The sequence below is a fragment of the Tachysurus fulvidraco genome, chromosome 4, assembly GCF_022655615.1.
Source record: "Tachysurus fulvidraco isolate hzauxx_2018 chromosome 4, HZAU_PFXX_2.0, whole genome shotgun sequence".
Lineage (NCBI taxonomy): Eukaryota > Metazoa > Chordata > Actinopteri > Siluriformes > Bagridae > Tachysurus > Tachysurus fulvidraco.
In genome coordinates, this window is record NC_062521.1 from 12,257,388 (window position 1) to 12,278,695 (window position 21,308).

The 21,308-nt window shown below is 42.1% G+C and overlaps 1 protein-coding gene across 6 annotated transcripts in view; it reads left to right on the forward strand.

Moving 5' to 3' along the window:
- The first annotated feature begins 2,846 nt into the window (after positions 1-2,846).
- Positions 2,847-21,308, forward strand: part of atrn (attractin) — a 52,018-nt gene continuing 33,556 nt past the window's right edge. The window contains exons 1-8 of one of the 6 annotated variants that reach the window (XR_007140445.1): positions 2,847-3,356; positions 8,454-8,537; positions 15,017-15,130; positions 17,057-17,185; positions 17,281-17,325; positions 19,964-20,166; positions 20,875-21,043; positions 21,153-21,243. Coding sequence is in view for 5 of the 6 variants with exons in the window: in XM_047812773.1 (XP_047668729.1) it covers positions 3,091-3,356; positions 8,454-8,537; positions 15,017-15,130; positions 17,057-17,185; positions 17,281-17,325; positions 19,964-20,166; positions 20,875-21,043; positions 21,153-21,243 (1,101 nt within the window). In the remaining variant the exon portion in view is untranslated. The remainder of the gene's footprint in view (positions 3,357-8,453; positions 8,538-15,016; positions 15,131-17,056; positions 17,186-17,280; positions 17,326-19,963; positions 20,167-20,874; positions 21,044-21,152; positions 21,244-21,308) is intronic. The other 5 variants (XM_047812773.1, XM_047812770.1, XM_047812771.1 and 2 more) reach the window with 5 other exon arrangements.

The window sequence follows — 21,308 nt, forward strand, 5'->3', positions numbered from 1 at the left end:
ACATGGGGACTGTGTATCTGCCTTAGTAACAGAGTAGTAGACAATTCTGCCAACTTCCTAATTGTGCTGATGGAATATATGAATATCGTGTGATTGATTGCTTTCTGACAGAATGATTGGAATCAACAATTTTTTTTTTGGAAACTATAAATGTAAAGATAATGGTGTAGAATACTTTTTATTAATACCAAAACGGGTTGTGTACTCGCTCGAAACGAATTTCATTCTGACTTCCAGCTGACAGGAAACTTGCTCACTGCTTATAGATTTATTTCCATAAAGGGTATTTGATGGGTGGGAATAATCATATTTTTGGCACTTGGTGCAGTTTTCCTCTGATAGTGTCTCTATTCATTGTCCCTTAACCTAAATTTAATTGTGTTCAAATTGTAAGATGCAGCTTTACACTTTTAGAGGATGGCGGTTGAATGGCTCTTGATCACGTTAGTAGTCTTGTTTTGTTTTTTTGTTTTTTTGCTATCTGTAGAAGTTGTGTGAGAGAGTGTGTGAGAGAGTGTGTGAGAGAGTGTGTGAGAGAGTGTGTGAGAGAGTGTGTGAGAGAGTGTGTGAGAGAGTGTGTGAGAGAGTGTGTGAGAGAGTGTGTGAGAGAGTGTGTGAGAGAGTGTGTGAGAGAGTGTGTGAGAGTGTGTGAGAGAGTGTGTGAGAGAGTGTGTGAGAGAGTGTGTGAGAGAGTGTGTGAGAGAGTGTGTGAGAGAGTGTGTGAGAGAGTGTGTGAGAGAGTGTGTGAGAGAGTGTGTGAGAGAGTGTGTGAGAGAGTGTGTGAGAGAGTGTGTGAGAGAGTGTGTGAGAGAGTGTGTGAGAGAGTGTGTGAGAGAGTGAGTGTGAGAGAGAGTGAGTGTGTGAGTGTGTGAGTGAGTGAGTGTGTGAGTGAGTGAGTGTGTGAGTGAGTGTGTGAGTGAGTGAGTGTGTGAGTGAGTGAGTGTGTGAGTGAGTGAGTGTGTGAGTGAGTGAGTGTGTGAGTGAGTGAGTGAGTAGCTCTCTACATGACTAGACTAGTGCAAAAAAGGACATTTATTGTTAATCACACATACAGACCTTATCAAGACCTTCAGGACATGTCTCACCTTTCTCCTGTTTTCGAGTTTCCTTTGAAGCTTTATCTCTGCTACCATGTTTATTTTATTTATTTACTTTTTTCCCCCATCAGCATGCCACTGGAATACAATGAAGCCTTTTACTTTTGACTATCAATATGTGGCCATAGAACAAGTTTTTAGAACAACTTTTTATATCGGTTATTCTGTTCCTCAGTCCACAACTATGACAAGTTCATGCTAATAATAGCATTGAGCAGGTACAGACTTGAATTTTTCCTTAATGTGTCACTGTAATTCGATTATTTCAGTATACATCCGTCCAGTTTACGTTCTGACGGTTTTCCCTGTAACACTTCGATGCCCTGTCAGTTTTCCTGACTGTCCGTTGTAAACCTGTAATCTTTGGGCACAATCTTTTCTCCTTTTGTCCTTTGTAAATATGTTCTTGTTTTTATTTATGTTATTTGCAGAATCAATCCTTTTGGGTTGGTGATGATGTATAAATGCACTTCATGATGTGGAGTGTGTTGAGATATTGTGACTTCTTACAAGTCAAAACTGAATAAATATTCTATGAACTTTGGTAAAAAAAAAATGTTGTTTTTAAAGCATATCATTTAAACTTTTTTTTTTAATGCTGTCTTTCTAGAAACAATATCTTAAATCTACAGCCATGAATAATGTGTCCAGACAAGCGTTGTGAAAAGGACACTACTAAATATTAACCTATACAGTATTCTATACCTCAATAACATTCAGTCAAGTGCTCAAACAACATGTTTATTTCCCTGCAGGAAATGATAATAAGCTAAACACAAGTACACAAGAAAATGAAAATAGGCATCAACAAAACACTTTAAGTCTTTATTGTTAAAATAATAAAGTTTTTCTTAAACTTTGGTTACTCCATAAAACACCATCTGTTCCTCTTTTTAAATATAGGCATTAAATAATATTTGTATCTAAAAAAAGAAAGGAAAGAGGAACAAGAAATCACAGGGTTTCTTCGTGTCACTGTTTGAGATCTGTTTTGTTTTCTTCTTCTTTAATGAATTTAACAACAGATGCTCGATAAAAACATTAAAACACAAAAGTTTCCTGCCAAACTTAATCACCTGGATCAAATACAGACAAAAACAAAAGGTTTAATTTAGTGTCTCTGATTTAACACATTTTATGATAGTTTGCTTTCACCAGGAAAAACGTCAGGTGGAACTGACACAAAGCTAATCAGCAAATGACTAAGGACTGATTCAGTTGTGTCAAAAATGTGAAAGCTGACATTCTGCACTTTTATCCATCAGCCACTGAATCATTCCCAGTGAAAAAATAAAGCTGGAATCCAGGAAAAAAAGCAACAACAAAGTGCTAAATTTCTTTAATTCCAGTTCCCTCACGTGTCTGTTCAAAATCCACACCGAACACACATTTAGGGTTTGAATATAAAGTTGAATAAATGATTTATTTATTATAATTTCGTCCAAAAGTAGTTTAGTTTTATTTCTTGATTCGCTCAAACGTATAACCGTAACATAATGTAATTGAAACATATGTTTTAATGTATATTGAAGGCGTTAAAGGCTATAAGGAGAAGTAACGGTGTCTCACCTCAGAGATAAAAACATCTCTGTGGGATTTTTCCTGCTCTGTTCTTATCAGACTTTTAGCCCTGTCCCAAATCGCATACTGTCGCGCTAAATAGATGTCTATATAGTGCGCGAACAGCCATGACTTGCTTAGTTTGTGTTGTAACGAGTGATTTGGGACGGAGCCTTTTCTCTCCGGGCAACTTTGGACTTCCGCATCGCTCGGTATCTTCGTCATTTCCGGCTGCGTCTCAATACCGCAGCGATAAGCATCGCTAAGATGTAAATGGAGAGGAGAGATAAAAGTCTGACAACACGGTCACTGCAGACTCCCGCGGCAGCACAAAACGCCTTTTTCCTCCTCATCACTTATAATCAGTCGTTTAGTGATAAAAACAGAGGCTTTTTCAAACTGTGTCAGCTGTTTTTTTGTAGCGAATAAGAACATGACCGGGGAGGTTCGCGGGGCCCGTGGCCGAAGAAGGAGCGTGTTGCTCGGCCTGGTTCGCTCAGGCCTCCGCCGGCCACAATGGCGGACATTTATCCTCATTTCTGCTGCTGTTGGGGGACTCGTTGGACTGTCCGCAGCCGCCGAGGCCAAAGAGTGCGACAAGCCGTGTGTGAACGGCCGGTGCGACCCGGCTAGCGGCAGCTGCGTGTGTGAGCCGGGCTGGTTAGAGGAGCAGTGCCAACACTGCGGCGGCCGCTTCAGGTGAGAGACAGAACACGAACATCGCGCTTTACAGCAGCACAATACAGTGCTGAGCCGCGACAGGACTGTCCGTGTGAGCCACAGTATTCCTCACGGTGTGATCCTGCACACGGGAAACACTGTCAGCCACCGCGTCTGCTGCAAACTTCGGGTTTATTCTTGTGTCGTGAGTTCAAATTGTATTCATACATGACGTGTTTAAGGTTTATAGAAGAGTCGTGATGTTTGTGTACACACTGTAATAGTAACATGCTGTTCCTTGTATTGGATTCTAATCAGGTTTGACCGTTCAAATGGACTGTGTGTGTGTGTGTGTGTGTACTGGGATTGTCAGGAACAGTTGTGTCTCTGTCAGCTGTCACAGCACTAAACACTCGGACACCATACAGTCTGTTGCTGTTGTTTTGACCCTAATTAGGTGTGATGGCAGATGGAAACACGGCTTGTTGGTGCTTGTGTGTTTGTGAAGTGTTGTTGGGAATGAAGTGTTGTGCAGTGTGGTGTGAGCTCCAGGGTGGACAGAGATACTAAGACTGTCCTGACTGATGTGAGACACCTCTGTATTGTGTGGAAGTAAAGCATGTAGTTGTCCTGACTGAGGTGAGACACTGGGCTTGAGGACAAATGTCTATACACACTGCACAAATCATCTTACTGCAGCTCACAAAAATCTTTTTGTAGTTTGTAAAGACACATTATGGTGCAAATACATGTAACTGAATGTAAACTGAAGAAATGGCATCTCCACAAATGTGTGTGTGTGTGTGTGTGTGTGTGTGTGTGTGTGTGTGTGTGTGTGTGTGTGCGCGCGCACGCACGCAGAGGGCAGTAAGTGATGGCTCATTTTAGTGATGGCTGAAATTCCCCTTTCCTCAGACATCAGCCATTAATAGCATTATGTAAAAGTCATATTCTCACTGAAAGTGGGCCATTGAAAAGATAGAGGGAGGGAGTGTATCCTGTGTTAATGCTGAAGAATAAGCCTGTATGTACTTTTATTCCTTTATACACACAGGATCCTGACCTATTACTACATTCAAAATTCTGTAACTCAATTTACCGCTCAGTGCAGTTGACTATTATACATGCTCACTCACTCGCTTGATCCCTCGCTCACTTCCTCCCTCACTCACTCCCTCTCTCACTTTCCCACTTTCTCGCTCCCTCACTTTCTCACTCCCTCACTTAATCACTCGCTCTCTCCAGCATTCACTCGCTCTCTCCCGCATTCACTTGTTCTCTCCCGCATTCACTCCTATGCACACTTGCTCCTACACTCACTCCCTCACTCCTACCATCATTCACTCCCACCCTCACTCCTACACTCCCTCCCTCACTTACTCCCTCCCTCACTTACTCTTTCCCTGACTCCTACACTCACTCTCTCACTCACTCCTACACTCCCTCATTTACTCCCTCACTCACTCCCTTACTCACACACTTCCACAATCCCTCATTTTCTCATTCATGCACACTCACTTGTGGGCTCTCAGTCTCCTTCCTCTGTGTCCTTAAATAGACGAAACACACATTCCTGCCTTATTTCCTGTTGCACTGTTAACTTAATCCGTTGTGGAAGTAGTGTGAGGACTCATAGCTGGGATTTATTCTCCATCCATTTGGTTAGATCATTAATCTTTATAGAAGTAGTGTCCCAGTCTTGGGTTAGAGGTGTGGTAAAGCTCCAAACTGTTCAGGGTAAAAGTTTAGCATTGTGAAAAGGTCATTTAGTTTAGATGCAGCCTGATATCAAAAATGAAAAGCATTCACAGAGACACCTCGATAGGGCATACAGATTGGTGGTAATCTGAGTGAAGTAACCATTCGATTGAACAAGCTGGGTGATATTTTTAATAATCCATTAAACAGAAGAAAATAGTTCCAAAAGTTATGGGTCTGATATCTGTCACTATTGGAATCAGTGCACACATTCATGTTGACTGCAACCTTTAATGACTTTGGGAATTGAGCATTCTACTGGTTATCTGGTGGATCACTCACGCAGTCAGGTATGAAATATTGTTTTGTGTGTGTGGCGAGGGACATATTCACTGTGACTCTACTCTTGTGATAATTAACAGAACAGCACTTAAGCTCGTACTTCAGGGTTGCCAGCTGTCATGATTTTATCATGAGACTCACACAGTCATGCTCTGATTCAAACCATCGACGTTCACCATCAGAGCAGTAAACAGATCTCAATTTTGTCTCACGCCACATTTACAACAATATTATTATAGAATCCTTACGGAAGGAATAATCCCACAGTAGAATAGCTCTCCCACACTGACAAATCGATTTCAACAAACAGTGTAGATTTCTACTCGGGCCTACTGAGCGTAGACACTCCTGCTCACATAAAGAGAACGCTATATACACATAACTCTATATACTGTATTTAGTAACCACTTCTAGATGCTGGATTGCATCTAGTCAGCATAACGCATGTCAGAGTCTTGTCTGCTCTGCTGTTTGTATAGTATAGATGCGTCCAGCTTACATCCTGCAGTATAGACATTCTTCTGTAGTGGGAAGCAAACGCCATGTAAACCTATAGATTTATGATCTAGTTTGAAATTATTCCAAAAATCAGTGTTTTTTTTTTTTTTTGCCTCCGTCTATGGTCGTTACTTCATCATCTGTCTCGTGTGCAGTCTAATCGAAATCCTCAGCTTGTTGGCTCATTGTGCAACAGCAGTTAGTGCAGTCTGTGGACTCTAATGTATAGATCAATCATGCACAGTTCCTACAACATGAAGCTTCAAAACAGAATTTTAATCCTGTTTTTTTTTAAAATAGAATTAATACTCAGTAAATCAGAGCAATCATTTTAGCTCTACATTCTGCTTGTCTATTTTTAGTACACGTTTCCGTCTATTTTAAATAATTAAGGTCAGATTGGCATTGAACTATGATTTTGAGGCAAATGTAGGATGTGGCATAAAACTCAGTAAAGTCCAGAATTTTTAATGATGCAGACCATGCAGACAGGGGGAAAAAAGGGGGGGAATTCTTTTATATATATGCAAATACACATGCACACTGTCATGTTGGTAATATTAGAAGACGAGTAAGTGCATTATGGTTTATGTGTTTTACCAATGGATAATGTATTTCAATCTTTGTGCCTAGGGCTGGGTGATAAAACGATAACGATATGTATCGCGATAGACACGTGATCGACAGCAATAAAAAATGTGTTCGATAAAACGTTAGATTTTTTTTTTCTTCGTCGGATGAAAACAGAAGTTTGGTTGCATTAACAAAGGCACTCACTCTCTGGTAACCTAGCAACGTAGGGAGTGGCATGCTAACAGCCAATCATGTAACAGTATCATGTTTGATTAGGCTATATCGTTGTCTCGTGCTGATCTGCTGGATTCCTCTTCAGTAACCTGCGACTGATGAGCAGAAAATGAGCCACAGCGAGTGAGGAAATTGTGATAAAAGACATTGTGATAAAACACATTGCACTATTTTATTACACTTTATTAAGCATTTCTACGGTGGCCGAGAAGTGCAAAACACTAACAAATCCGAAAACACATTTAACAAATCCGAAAACACAATGACAAATCCGAAAACAAAACAACAAATCCGAAAACACATTAACAAATCCGAAAACACAATGACAAATCCGAAAACACATTAACAAATCCGAAAACAAAACAACAAATCTGAAAACACATTTAACAAATCCGAAAACACATTTAACAAATCCGAAAACACATTAACAAATCCGAAAACAAAACAACAAATCCGAAAACAAAACAACAAATCCGAAAACACATTTAACAAATCCGAAAACACATTTAACAAATCCGAAAACACATTAACAAATCCGAAAACAAAACAACAAATCTGAAAACACATTTAACAAATCCGAAAACACATTAACAAATCCGAAAACAAAACGACAAATCCGAAAACAAAACGACAAATCCGAAAACAAAACGACAAATCCGAAAACAAAACGACAAATCCGAAAACACAATGACAAATCCGAAAACACAATGACAAATCCGAAAACACAATGACAAAACCGAAAACACATTAACAAATCCGAAAACACATTAACAAATCTGAAAACAAAATGACAAATCCGAAAACACATTTAACAAATCCGAAAACAAAATGACAATTCAGACAACCCGGAAACGGTAGGTATAGATTTGTTAATGTGTTTTCGGATTTGTTAATTTGTTTTGCACTTCTCGGCCACCCGTAATATGTGCGCTATTCTACAACACAATTCACATGACTTTGGATCGGATTACACAAATCCTGTGCACACAGACTGATGTACACTTTAGGACACCTTTAAAGAGTTCATTCAGAATCTGCAGTTTGACCAAATTCATTCGATTTATAGAAAATCCTTACACGTAAGCCTAGTCTGGGAATTTGGCAACGAGGCTCATTATAGCTGGTCACAAAGCTGGTGTGTTCATATGGAGATAATATGCAGACAAATAGAAGAAGATGGGCAGAATTCATTCTATTCAGGACATTATTTGATTTGCGATTAAAACCAGCCCCAAAGCCCGGGTTTACTGTTTGTCTTTCGAGTCACACTTTGTCCTCCCATCCCAAACCACACACACACTTTTTTGCGTAAGTGCTATCTATACCTTTGTTACAGAAATAAGACACTTCTGACTGACGAGGTCACAGAAACATGTGCAAGTTTTACAGAAACATTTAGTCATGCAGGTGTAGTCCAGTGATGTGTGCAATAAAGCCATCAGGGCTGTTTTTTTATTGGTGTGTTTATAGGACTTTGTTAAACTCTTATACAATTCCACAACCTCGTGCACACGTAATAGTGATCCGTCCCCTCGTAAATCAGTATACGCCGGGTGTTTATTGTTTCTAGCTTGCTGAGTAAATAAATACAGTGCACTGTGTGTTTCTCTCTGTTTAAAGTGTTATCAGAGATGTATCGTTATGAGGTAAATTACACAGCAGCTATTTCAACTGAACTTTGCCCATTGCTCTGTGTAGTGGTGTGTCTTTGTTTATTTATATATTTTTTTTTCTGTCTTTCAGTCCTCTCAGGTGTGTTTACTGTGGGATTGTTATTGATTGTGTTTACAGGCTAACTGGACCTTCTGGATACCTGACAGATGGACCAGGGAACTACAAACACAAAACCAAGTGCACGTGGCTCATAGAGGGGCAGTGAGTACCACTTTTACTTCCTGTTTTTCACACACATACACACACACACACACACACACACATTTTATACACATATACACTCCTGAAGAGATTCCTAAGACCAGGGGAAAGATTCCAAGTATTTGCATTTTGTGCTGGTGGATCATAACCAGGTTGTAAGAACTGCTTTAAAATGTCAGAAGAAGAAAAAGGAGCAAGACACAAAAATAGAGATTGGCAACTTATTGTAAACTGCATTTAAACTCAAACAGGATGTAATGAGTAAAAAGGACTCAGTAGTGAGTAGCCCCAACGTGGGAACGTTGCTCCATGTGGTGAAGATGGCTTAACGAAGGGAGGAAGGGAGTCCACCATCTGGAACTGATGTTGATTTTTTTTTAACTTCCCTTGACCTCCATCGGCAAACATTAGCAAGGGGATTTAGATGAGGGGAACATGCAGGATGGCCCCGAAGTGCAACGTTATTGTCCTACAAGAAGTCCTTTGTCAGGCAGCCATTGTGAACTTGTCATGTTGAAAGACCCGGTCATTACCACACAGTCAAGAGGAATGCTTGCTGCAACATGCCGCAGTTTGAGGCCCCTGCACAACCTGAAGCTTTATTTTCCCATTGAAGGAAAAAGCACCAAAGATCACGATGGAGCCTCCTCCACTTTGCCGGGTAGAAAACGTCTCCAGTGGGATCTCCTTGTCATGCCAATATAGTTGGAAGCCAACAGGACCAAACAGGCAGGATTGTGGTGTGGGAGGAGACCTGAATTTCGAAGACGTTTTTTTTTGTTCTTTAAGCCCTTCTCTCGTAGAAGCCATCTTATGGTTACTGTGCTACAGTCAGCACTCGTAATAAGTAATGGCCTTAATTTTGGTCGAGGATCGGCCTGCGTCTCTGTGGACCGCCCGTCAGATCCTCCGCTTCAGTGCAGGTGAAATTTTTTTCACCACTTGATTTTTTTATTTATTTTTTGTCGCATATCTCTCAGGATCTTTTAAGAAAATTAAAATAACTGTCTTAATGCATCCAACCTCAGCAGCAATGGCACGTTGCGAGAGCCCATTGCTTGTGCAGCTCAACAATCCTGCTACATTCAAAAACAGGACATCATGCCATCAGGAGATCATGACAGTGTGACTGTCTAAAGGAAAATGACGTGTGTGTATGTATGTATGTGTGTGTATATATAATTATATGTATATATATATATAATAATTATGATATATAATTATTTTTTCAGCGGTAGCATTGTAGCTGCCTTGCACCTGGAGGGTTTGATTCACATCTCTGCCCTGTGTGTGTAGTTTGCATGTTTTCAAGTTTGCATGATTTAACTGCAAGCCAGAATTTGTTTTCTATAATGTTGTGCATATTACCAACCCGCACACATTTCCAACAGCATTCTGGAGGAACCATATTGGTCTGAGTTGCTCCGGCTAAGCTGCACCCATTTCATGTAACAATCTATCAGTAAAACCTTCTAAGAAGTTTTACAGGCTGAACAGCTCGCTCAATAATATACCTTTGTAATTTATATTGCTTCTCTGTAGCTCTACATCAATCCCAAGGAGTTGCCTAGAATGGACATGTTTATCTGTCTGAGCTCAGCCTGCCGGGCAGCGCCTCGATGTTCAGGTTAACAGCGTCCCAATTTTGTGACACGACGTCCCCTTAAATGCCCAGAATGAATGAGGTCAGAGAACTGGATAAGGTCTTCTTGCAAATTCTTGTTTTCACCCTTGTAGTTATTAGTCACAATAGCTAGTAAGGGCATTATGACCATTCTATTACATTGTTTGTTAACATTTTGGAAGCTGTGTGTGTTGTTGCAGTCTTCAGTTCTTTGGCTCAGTGTCATTTTGAAAGACGTGTAATTGCTCTGCGTCCTTGTTACTCTTCTTGTTACACTTCTGTGTATTCCAGCTCCAACATGTATCGTTGGATGTAGAGGTGTAAAAAAAATATATGTAATATATTCACTCAAAGTATTTTTGCTTATAAATAAGTCATTGCTTTCTCAACATATCTAGCAAAATATCCTTAGTGGTTTTAATAATTTTGTTTCCACCTCCATTATAGATACTTCTCACAGTCCACCACGTTATCGCAGTAAGATGCGAGTAGGCACGTTTACACAGATTTTGGCCCAAATGTCTCTTGGTAGTTTGAGGGAAGGAAGTAGACCTAAACGAATGTATGACGAATGACTAAAGATATGAAACAGTTGAATGTGGTGAACGAGTCACGGCTTCGTGTGCAGTATTGCTTAAACCCGTTCAGGGACACGTTACACATGGAGCCAGTTTAGCAAGTTACCATAAGCAGAAGAACTGAGACTACAACTGTTCATTTAACCATCCTTTAATATTCATGCTTTCATTTATAACTTTGAGATGATTTTATAATTCCTGCTAAACAGCACCATCTGCAAGGACGGTGTAGTCACATCCAGCTACAATAATGTACGCAATTAATAACGGTATGTTTTGTTCTTTTAAACAAAGGTTTCTTTGCCACAATCAAAGGCAAAACCTTGTGAATCCTATTCCATAAAACTAGTGCAGCCCTACCTAGGGGATAACGTAATGAGGTTATACACTCCATATTGCACTCCATTTACTATTCAGCGACAGAAAATCTGGTGGAAAACATCTAAATATAATGCAGCACAAATACATCCTAGTCTTTATAGGGATACTCGCTTAAGCTCAGAACGTATTCCCAATCAACACCATGAGAAATGATGAAAAAGTGTTTTAAACAAACAGAAATCACTCTGTAGGTCCACGATTGTGAGCTTTTCCGTACTAGTTTTCTCTCCTTGCTGTTTTTCTAAGACTTGGCCGAACAGCTCACTTTTTTCCAGTCTAACAGCTTATAAACCCCTTAGATGTGCGTGCTCTTATTTCTGAATGTTTTGTCTATATATATATATATATATATATATATATATATATATATATATATATATATATATATATATATATATATATATAATTTTTAATGTAACTGGAGAAATTTGTGCCAAAGAAGGGATGGGGCCAGAATCCAGTTTGCTTGTCATTTTAACTGAGAGCGTATCTGTCCTGAATAGGAAAATTATGAGTTTGGTGGTGATCTAATTAAATTCTCCACATCTAGATCAGTATCACTTGAAGAGGACATGGTCACTGGGATACGTTTAACAGCACAACTGTGATGGAGTTGCTCACCTCTATCACTTGATCCTGAAATTAAAACCCGTTTTGTTTAACCAAGCAGAATGTGATAAGCTGATTAAGTGATAAGCACCGTGTCAGGGCGGAATAAAGGGGAAATGTGTATCCATGTCACATGCCAGCACAGATACATGGTATTTTATCACACCTACACAGTGACAAGTGAAACTGGCAACTGAGAAATAGAGGGAGACAGAGAGAGATGGAGATGGGGAGGGAGAAGGGGAGAGAGGATGGGGAGGGAGAAGGGGAGAGAGAGTGAGCGTGAGATGGGGAGAGAGAGTGAGCATGAGATGGAGAAGGGGAGAGAGTGAGCGTGAGCTGGAGAAGGGGAGAGAGTGAGCGTGAGCTGGGGAGAGAGTGAGCGTGAGCTGGGGAGAGAGTGAGCGTGAGCTGGAGAAGGGGAGAGAGAGAGAGATGGAGATGGGGAGAGAGAGAGATGGGGAGAGAGAGAGATGGAGATGGGGAGAGAGAGAGATGGAGATGAAGATGGGAGAGAGAGAGAGATGGAGATGAAGATGGGAGAGAGAGAGAGATGGAGATGAAGATGGGAGAGAGAGAGAGATGGAGATGAAGATGGGAGAGAGAGAGATGGAGATGAAGATGGGAGAGAGAGAGAGATGGAGATGAAGATGGGAGAGAGAGAGATGGAGATGAAGATGGGAGAGAGAGAGAGATGGAGATGAAGATGGGAGAGAGAGAGAGATGGAGATGAAGATGGGAGAGAGAGAGAGATGGAGATGAAGATGGGAGAGAGAGAGAGATGGAGATGGGAGAGAGAGAGATGGAGATGGGAGAGAGAGAGAGTGCGCGTGAGATGGGTTGAGAGAGAGAGACTGGGAGAGAGAGATGGAGATGGGGAGAGAGAGAGTGCGCGTGAGATGGGTTGAGAGAGAGACTGGGAGAGAGATGGAGATGGGGGGAGAGAGAGAGAGTGCGTGTGAGATGGGTTGAGAGAGAGAGACTGGGAGAGAGAGATGGAGATGGGGAGAGAGAGAGAGAGTGCGCGTGAGATGGGTTGAGAGAGAGACTGGGAGAGAGATGGAGATGGGGGAGAGAGAGAGAGTGCGTGTGAGATGGGTTGAGAGAGAGACTGGGAGAGAGATGGAGATGGGGAGAGAGAGAGTGCGTGTGAGATGGGTTGAGAGAGAGAGACTGGGAGAGAGATGGAGATGGGGAGAGAGAGAGAGTGCGTGTGAGATGGGTTGAGAGAGAGAGACTGGGAGAGAGAGATGGAGATGGGGAGAGAGAGAGAGTGCGCGTGAGATGGGTTGAGAGAGAGACTGGGAGAGAGATGGAGATGGGGGAGAGAGAGAGAGTGCGTGTGAGATGGGAGAGAGAGAGAGATGGAGATGGGGAGAGAGATGGAGATGGGGACAGAGAGATGGAGATGGAGATGGGGACAGAGAGATGGAGATGGGGACAGAGAGATGGAGATGGGGACAGAGAGATGGAGATGGGGACAGAGAGATGGAGATGGGGACAGAGAGATGGAGATGGGGGAGAGAGAGAGTGCGTGTGAGATGGGTTGAGAGAGAGAGTGCGTGTGAGATGGGGAGAGAGAGAGAGTGTGTGTGAGATGGAGATGGGGAGAGAGAGAGAGTGCGCGTGAGATGGGTTGAGAGAGAGAGACTGGGAGAGAGAGATGGAGATGGGGAGAGAGAGAGAGTGCGCATGAGATGGGTTGAGAGAGAGACTGGGAGAGAGATGGAGATGGGGGAGAGAGAGAGAGTGCGTGTGAGATGGGTTGAGAGAGAGAGACTGGGAGAGAGAGATGGAGATGGGGAGAGAGAGAGAGTGCGTGTGAGATGGGTTGAGAGAGAGACTGGGAGAGAGATGGAGATGGGGACAGAGAGATGGAGATGGGGACAGAGAGATGGAGATGGGGGAGAGAGAGAGTGCGTGTGAGATGGGTTGAGAGAGAGAGTGCGTGTGAGATGGGGAGAGAGAGAGAGTGTGTGTGAGATGGAGATGGGGAGAGAGAGAGAGTGCGCGTGAGATGGGTTGAGAGAGAGAGTCTGGGAGAGAGAGATGGAGATGGGGAGAGAGAGAGAGTGCGCATGAGATGGGTTGAGAGAGAGACTGGGAGAGAGATGGAGATGGGGGAGAGAGAGAGAGTGCGTGTGAGATGGGTTGAGAGAGAGACTGGGAGAGAGATGGAGATGGGGGAGAGAGAGAGAGTGCGTGTGAGATGGGTTGAGAGAGAGACTGGGAGAGAGATGGAGATGGGGAGAGAGAGAGTGCGTGTGAGATGGGTTGAGAGAGAGAGACTGGGAGAGAGATGGAGATGGGGAGAGAGAGAGAGTGCGTGTGAGATGGGTTGAGAGAGAGAGACTGGGAGAGAGAGATGGAGATGGGGAGAGAGAGAGAGTGCGTGTGAGATGGGTTGAGAGAGAGACTGGGAGAGAGATGGAGATGGGGGAGAGAGAGAGAGTGCGTGTGAGATGAGTTGAGAGAGAGAGACTGAAAGAGAGACCGGGTGAGAGACACAGGGAGGCAGGGAGAAGGAGACAGGGAGAGAGAGAGAGATTGGGGGGTAAATATTCATGATAAATCATCTTAAACATAAACTCAGCATGAGGACTGCATTACCAGCAGCACTGAGGCAGACTTGGTGAAGAAAAATATCTACAGACAACACTGAGTGAAAAGAACAATCATGTCTGTTGAGGTCCATAATCAGCCAGTATAGGCTCCTGCCAACAAACCGGTCCAACGCACTGAAACACTTTACCTACAGAATTGCTGATCTGCAGTGAAACAAAAGCCACTCACTTCAGTGAAATATATAGTTTCTTTTACAATGAATATATTTCATGGTTATACCCTAAAACATACATTTCCTTTTTTTTCCCCTTCCATTTCCTAAGCTGGAATGGGAGCAGCAGCTACAAGAGAGCATTTGGTTGAGGTTATTTTAAGTAAGAGATGTTCCCCTATAATTACAATGTAAGGTTTCAATTAATCAGGATAATTATAAAGGTGTATACAGGAGTGCCCACCGTTTCAGAGCACAGAGGAAGCTGGCTGGCAATATCCAGGGTAGTAATTAAATATTAAATATTGTACAAATCTCTTTAAGAACTGAGAGAAACACTAATGCTGAAGAACTGTTATTTATTACTGCTACACTAATTTGGGAGGTGAAACATGCTCTTGAACATTTAAAGAATTCAGCAAAGTCTAACTAGACCTACACAGTGTGCAATGGTTCAGAAAATAGTCCAGACAAGTAAAAACCTCTACTCTCTGCCTGTGTGTGTTTGCAGGTCAAACTCTATACTGAGGCTGCGCTTCGAGCATTTTGCCACCGAGTGCAGCTGGGATCACCTATATGTATACGACGGAGACTCGATATACTCTCCTCTGCTGGCTGCATTCAGGTACTGGGGGATATTTGGGTAAATGTTTCCACAAGTCTGTCTGCGTTATGAAGACATAACCAAATTAGCGAGCACTCAGTAATGACTAGCAGATCAATGATGTGCTTTAAATACGGAACAGGAGAAACCACTGTCTGTCTCTCTCTCCGTGTCTCTGTCTCTCTGTCTCCGTCTCTCTCTCTCTCACACACACACACACACACACACACACACACGCATGCACATGCACTCACTCCTTGCAATTACAGTGAACTCCTGAATTATTGGCAGCTTGATAGGTTTTACAAAACACTCATGAGAAGATGTGGACAATCAACTCAATCTCCGACAAAACAGGCTTTAAGTGACAAACCCGTAGCAAAACGTTTGAACAAGAACCATCACAATAACTGGAGCTCCTGAGTTTAGTACTTTGTGCAACATCTAAACTCACCAAGTCTCCTGTAATGCTTGATGTGATTGGAGTGAGCCTACAGTGCAGCACAAGTAATCTGAGAGCATTTCTCAATACAGAATCTCTCAATATCCTCCAGGGTCCAAGGTCCTTTTAGTGTGAGATAAAACTAATTAACCACAAAGACATTTAGCACAACTTAGCTTTAGCCAATACGTCTGCACCTGACTAGTCTTTTGTTTGAGAGAGCTGTGAAAATATATATATATTTTATATTTTATATATATATATATATACACACACACACACACACACACACACACACACTGTATATATATGCTTATTTCTTAGTGTCTTTCCACATGCTGTTTGAATCCTTTATGATTTCCTATCCATTATGTCCTCACTGTTCACTATATGCGAAACACCTCTACAGCTGCACATTTAAGCAGTTATCTAATCAGCCAATCGTGTGGTAGCATTGCATGGCAAAGATGAATGCAGAGGAAAGTTCGACAAGGTTCATCTAATATCAGAATAAAGAACAGTGTGATCTCTGGGACTGTAACATGGGAACAGCCCATGACTGTAGATGGGCTCTTCTGGGTATTTCAGAAACTCTGAACACTCTCTAGAAAATGGTGGGGAAAAGGGCAGGGTTTGCAGACTTAAACACCTTGTTCATGAGAGAAATCGCAGGAAAATGACCAGAAAGGATTGCGCTGCCATGAACTCGTATAATTGCTCTTTATGATTATGGTGAGCAGAAACTACCTCCGCACGCACATGAGGTTGACCTGCTATTGTAATTTATCCACTTCAAGAAGAACACAGCAGGTTCCACTTCTCTTAACCAAGAACAATAATCTGAGGCTATCATATCTATAGTCTCTGGACAGTTGGAGAAAACGCATCACCTGTCTTTTTTCCCCCTGTCTTCAGCTGTCCAGTTTTGGTGTGTGTGCGCATATGATGGGGCTCGTCTGGCACCAACAGCCATGCCATGCTTAAAGTCCCAGAGATTATACTTTTCCCCATTCTGATGTTTGATGTGAACATTAAAAGCGCTTTGAACTGTCTCTGCATTATCTTATGTATTGTGCTGCTGCAACACGATTAGCTGATGCATAAACGCAGGCGTGTTCCTAATAAAGAGGATGGTGAGAGTACGTACTCATACATAGGGTTTAACACGACGCTGTAATGAAGTAGGTGCCAAAGAGAATGGTTTGAAATGATCATATAGCATCATAAAGCATCTCTGCTGTAAGTGACAATAAGAAAATGAAAACCTTGACATGATCTAAAGCACTTCTGCTGCTGTTCACTTTGACATTCTATTAAGAGCAATATTACAAAGAAGCGAATGAACATATAACCAACAAGCATCTCCAGCCTCCTCTGTCGAATGTCTTTAGTGCTGCCATAGCTTCACTTCAAAGAGTTTCTCAGAAGGTAACTCAGACGTGCTTAGCATTTTTTTAGATCCATATATTGATGTGGAATATAATATTAGCGCTCCCATTTTGCAGCGGTCTGATCGTTCCCGAGCACTACAGCAATGAAACCGTTCCAGAGGTCGTGGCCGAATCGGGTTACGCGCTCCTCCACTTCTTCAGCGATGCAGCCTACAACCTCACAGGTTTCAATATCTCCTACAGGTGAGCTGAACAGTTAATCACTAGTGTCATACAAAGCAACAGTTTTACTATATACCTTGGAAATTAAGTTAAAGTCTGTTTCTGTTTCTCATAAGCAACCAACAGATCAGTTGTCTTCTCTCAGTATCTGTAAACCAGCAGTAAGTAGTCGTATCACCCACTGATGAGGCCATCACACTAGTTTCAGAGCTAATGGGTTGGAGCTCACTTTGGTGTATAAAGAGAAGAGAACACCTTTATGGTTTTTGCTCTACACCCAAGACATTTGAAGTGAATATCAGATGACAGATCAGAATTTCATGCCATTATTCCCTACTATTTTGTTTGCAACGGTTTGGTCACCCGCTTGAAGCATTTACTGCAAGCTTATTGCATGCAAGGGCTATGCAACACAATATTCAGTGTTTTTTTTTGTTTGTTTTTTTAAATTCATATACAGTATTTTCCGTACTATAAGGCGCACCTAAAAGACTTAAATTTTCTCAAAAATCGGCCGTGCGCCTAATAATCCGGTGCCCCTTATGTGTGTACCGAGTTCCAAAAATCTGTAAAAATGTTGTGTGACTTTGGTAAGCGCTCCGCATGATTGACTGTCGGACCATTTCCCGCTGACACAGGGACGTAATGCATACACTACGTACGCTGGCAGCGATAAACCAATCAGAGAGCATTACGTAATATGTACAGTACGTACGCTTACCTTCGCCACCCCTCCGGTAGGTATACTATCGGTATGCTGCAAAACATTTGTTTCTTTCTAACCATTATGCGCTCCACACTCCAGTCCAGTAGGTGGCGGTAAATGCACCTTTAGTTGGTTTGCCATCCGCCAATAAAAATCAGATGCTTACGAGCCACAGTTCAAACTCCAGGCTATCAGTTACACAGTTGTAAATGTAAATGGGAATAGAGCAGCTGAAAGAATTCATCATCAATGACTCTATGGTTCGGAAGTGGAGGAAGCAAGAAAATGTACTGCGCCAAGTTAGGAAAAGACAGTAGATGAGGACTTTGATGGATTTGTGGGAGAAGATTGATTAAAAAATAGTGTGTGTATTGTTAAATAGTAGAACAAAGTTCAACTAAACTCACTGTTTTGCTTCTGTTACCTTTATTGTAGACCGTATGTTTTAGCATGCGCCTTATAATACGGTGCGCCTTATCTATGGGTTAAGTACAGAAATAGACCCCGTAATTGAGACCACGCCTTATAATCCGGTGCTCCTTATGGTGTGGAAAATACTGTAGTTTAATACCATAAACTTAAAATTGTTCGTTCTCCACCAGTTGTGAGATGTTGAACATGTCTAGATGTAAATATTCGGAAATGAAAGCAGAAATTTTGATCTGTTGTCGTATTCATCTTTTGATCTTAAACCCAAATGTCTTCTGGGTGTAGCAAAAAAAAAAAAGACAGGCCCTGCTGTTTTAGTACTTTCAGAGGGGACTGTAGATTTTCCAAGGATTTGGATTCTTGGTTTGGAGAGGTTGCTGATGCTGAGTTCTGGTGCTTATTGGTGCGGTTTCTATAGCAACTGTGTTCATGGTGGGCCTCCTTCTTCCCAAAGGAGCACAGTGGAGTGCAATATCAAAAGAACATCAAACAGAACTTCTGCATACACCCATTCACGCTACATACACACGCTCATGCTTGCACGCTTCAGACGCTCCTCCATTATAGACAAGGCAAAAAAAACAAGGCTTACTGAAGGACATCAAACAGCTTGTCTGGGTCTCTCTCACTCTCTCTCACACACACACACACACACAAACCACAAGCTCTGTTTAGCTCTAGAGGAGAGTGAGCTGCCTACTAATGGGGCAGCTCTAATGCCAGCTCACTTTTAAATGCAGCTTAATTTTAACAGTCTAACGCACAGTATTTTTCAGCTGAGACTAATGATATTTAACAATTCAGTAATCACTAATATGACAGCCACACCATGTGTCATAAGTTCTCTAAAGTAATTCATTAGAAGCTCAACATTTTCTGTGTGTGTGTGTGTGAGAGAGAGAGAGAGAGCGTGTGTGTGTGTGTGAGAGAGCGTGTGTGTGTGTGTGTGAGAGAGCGCGTGTGTGTGTGTGTGTGAGAGAGCGCGTGTGTGTGTGTGTGTGAGAGAGCGTGTGTGTGTGTGTGTGTGAGAGAGCGTGTGTGTGTGAGAGAGCGTGTGTGTGTGTGTGAGAGAGCGCGTGTGTGTGTGTGAGAGCGTGTGTGGGTGTGTGTGTGTGTGAGAGAGCGTGTGTGGGTGTGTGTGAGAGAGCGTGTGTGGGTGTGTGAGAGAGAGCGTGTGTGTGTGTGTGAGAGAGAGCGTGTGTGTGTGTGTGTGTGAGAGAGTGTGTGTGTGTGTGTGTGTGTGAGAGAGTGTGTGTGTGTGTGTGTGAGAGAGAGCGTGTGTGTGTGTGTGTGTGAGAGCGTGTGTGTGTGTGTGTGTGTGTGAGAGCGTGTGTGTGTGTGTGTGTGTGAGAGCGTGTGTGTTCAAGGTTGCTGAAAGGATAAATGGGCCCTCTAACTTTGAACAAATAAAAAAGGTCTTTTTTTTTTTTAAAGCATTTGTCCCGTTATGCAGATAAACAGTAGGTCCATACAATATAATGTAGCACTCTTCAGAAGCCTTTGATCGATGAGTTTAGACGTGCCGATTCTTAGGCAGCCACCTCTTTCTTATATACAAGAATGAAAAATACTCTGCTAAAATATCATGAACTTTCATGTTAACTGCACTGTAGTTATTACTACTTATTTCTGTCTCTCTCACTCTTATCTTTTCCCTTCCTCAGGATAAATATGTGTCCTAATAACTGCTCAGGTCGCGGTGTGTGTCGTCTAGCTAACTCCAGTGACGTGGTGCAATGTGAGTGTGAGGAGGGGTGGAAAGGCGACGCATGTGATGTCCCATACTGTGCCTCAGACTGTGGCTACCCCCTGCAGGGCCGCTGCCAAATCAAAGACAAAAGCTGCCTCTGCAACCCTGGCTGGCAAGGTGGGTAGCCTCTGAGTTTATGTGCAAATAAATCAAAAGTAACATTTCCAGAAAATGGGCAAAACGGAACTTCTATGTTGTTATACTTTCGTTAATGGTAGGTTCTGATTCTGCGGGTCAGTTAATGACCAGTGACTTGTATATACAGTGTGCTCTATAGAATGGTGTGTTTCCCTCCCTTTTTCCATTTATCCCTTTTTTTTTAAAGACATACTAGTGTTATGTTCATGGGGCCTTGTAAGTGGAAATTTGCAACATGATATAATGCCATGTTTGACATGTGGGGTGAAAATAAACTTCTGTTTGCTCTGTCAGAGCATGGAAAGCATTTAAAAGGCTATTGTAGCCACACCTTTACAGTTATAGGCTAGAGTGCTTACAGATACTGTTCTACTATAGCTGAACATTGTGAACTGAATTTGGAATACAACGAGATAAACAGTTCATGGGAGTAAAGTTAGCCACAAGAAGAGGCAGAAAAAAATGCTCTTTTGACACATTTTAGAGTAGTAGTACATATCAGTGTATGTACGTGTGTATTAACGTCCATACACACTGTTTACTGTTTTAATAAATCACTGTCCATAAAGCATTTTCAATTGGTTTTTTTTTTCTGTGTATATTTAAATAAAAAGGTGTAATCATTTAACATCTTTTGGTGTAGGCTTATGTAGATTTATTATTAGTTTTTGTGTGTGTGTGTTTCAGGCCCTGACTGTTCAGTGTCCGTACCTGCTAATGTTTCCTTCTGGACACACGAGGAGTTTAGAGCACACAGCCTGGCACGGGCATCCCATAAGGCTGTCGTGCATGAAGATGTCATGTGGGTGATCGGTGGTCACGTGTTCAACTACACAAAGTACCAGATGGTGATAGCGTGAGTCTACGTGCACAAAAAAACAAAAACACATTTAGAGCCAACTGCATATGGTATGATTATTTACACTTCTTCTCTCTCTTCCTCCCTCTTTTTCTGTGTCTCTCAGATTCAATCTCTCCTCTCAGAGCTGGATGTCTCTGAATCGTACAGCCAACTCTGTTACTGCACGCTATGGTCATTCACTGGTTGTGCATGAGGTGTGTGTGTGTGTGTGTGTGCGCGCGTACGTGTGTGTGCGTGCACGCATGTGCTTATACATGCA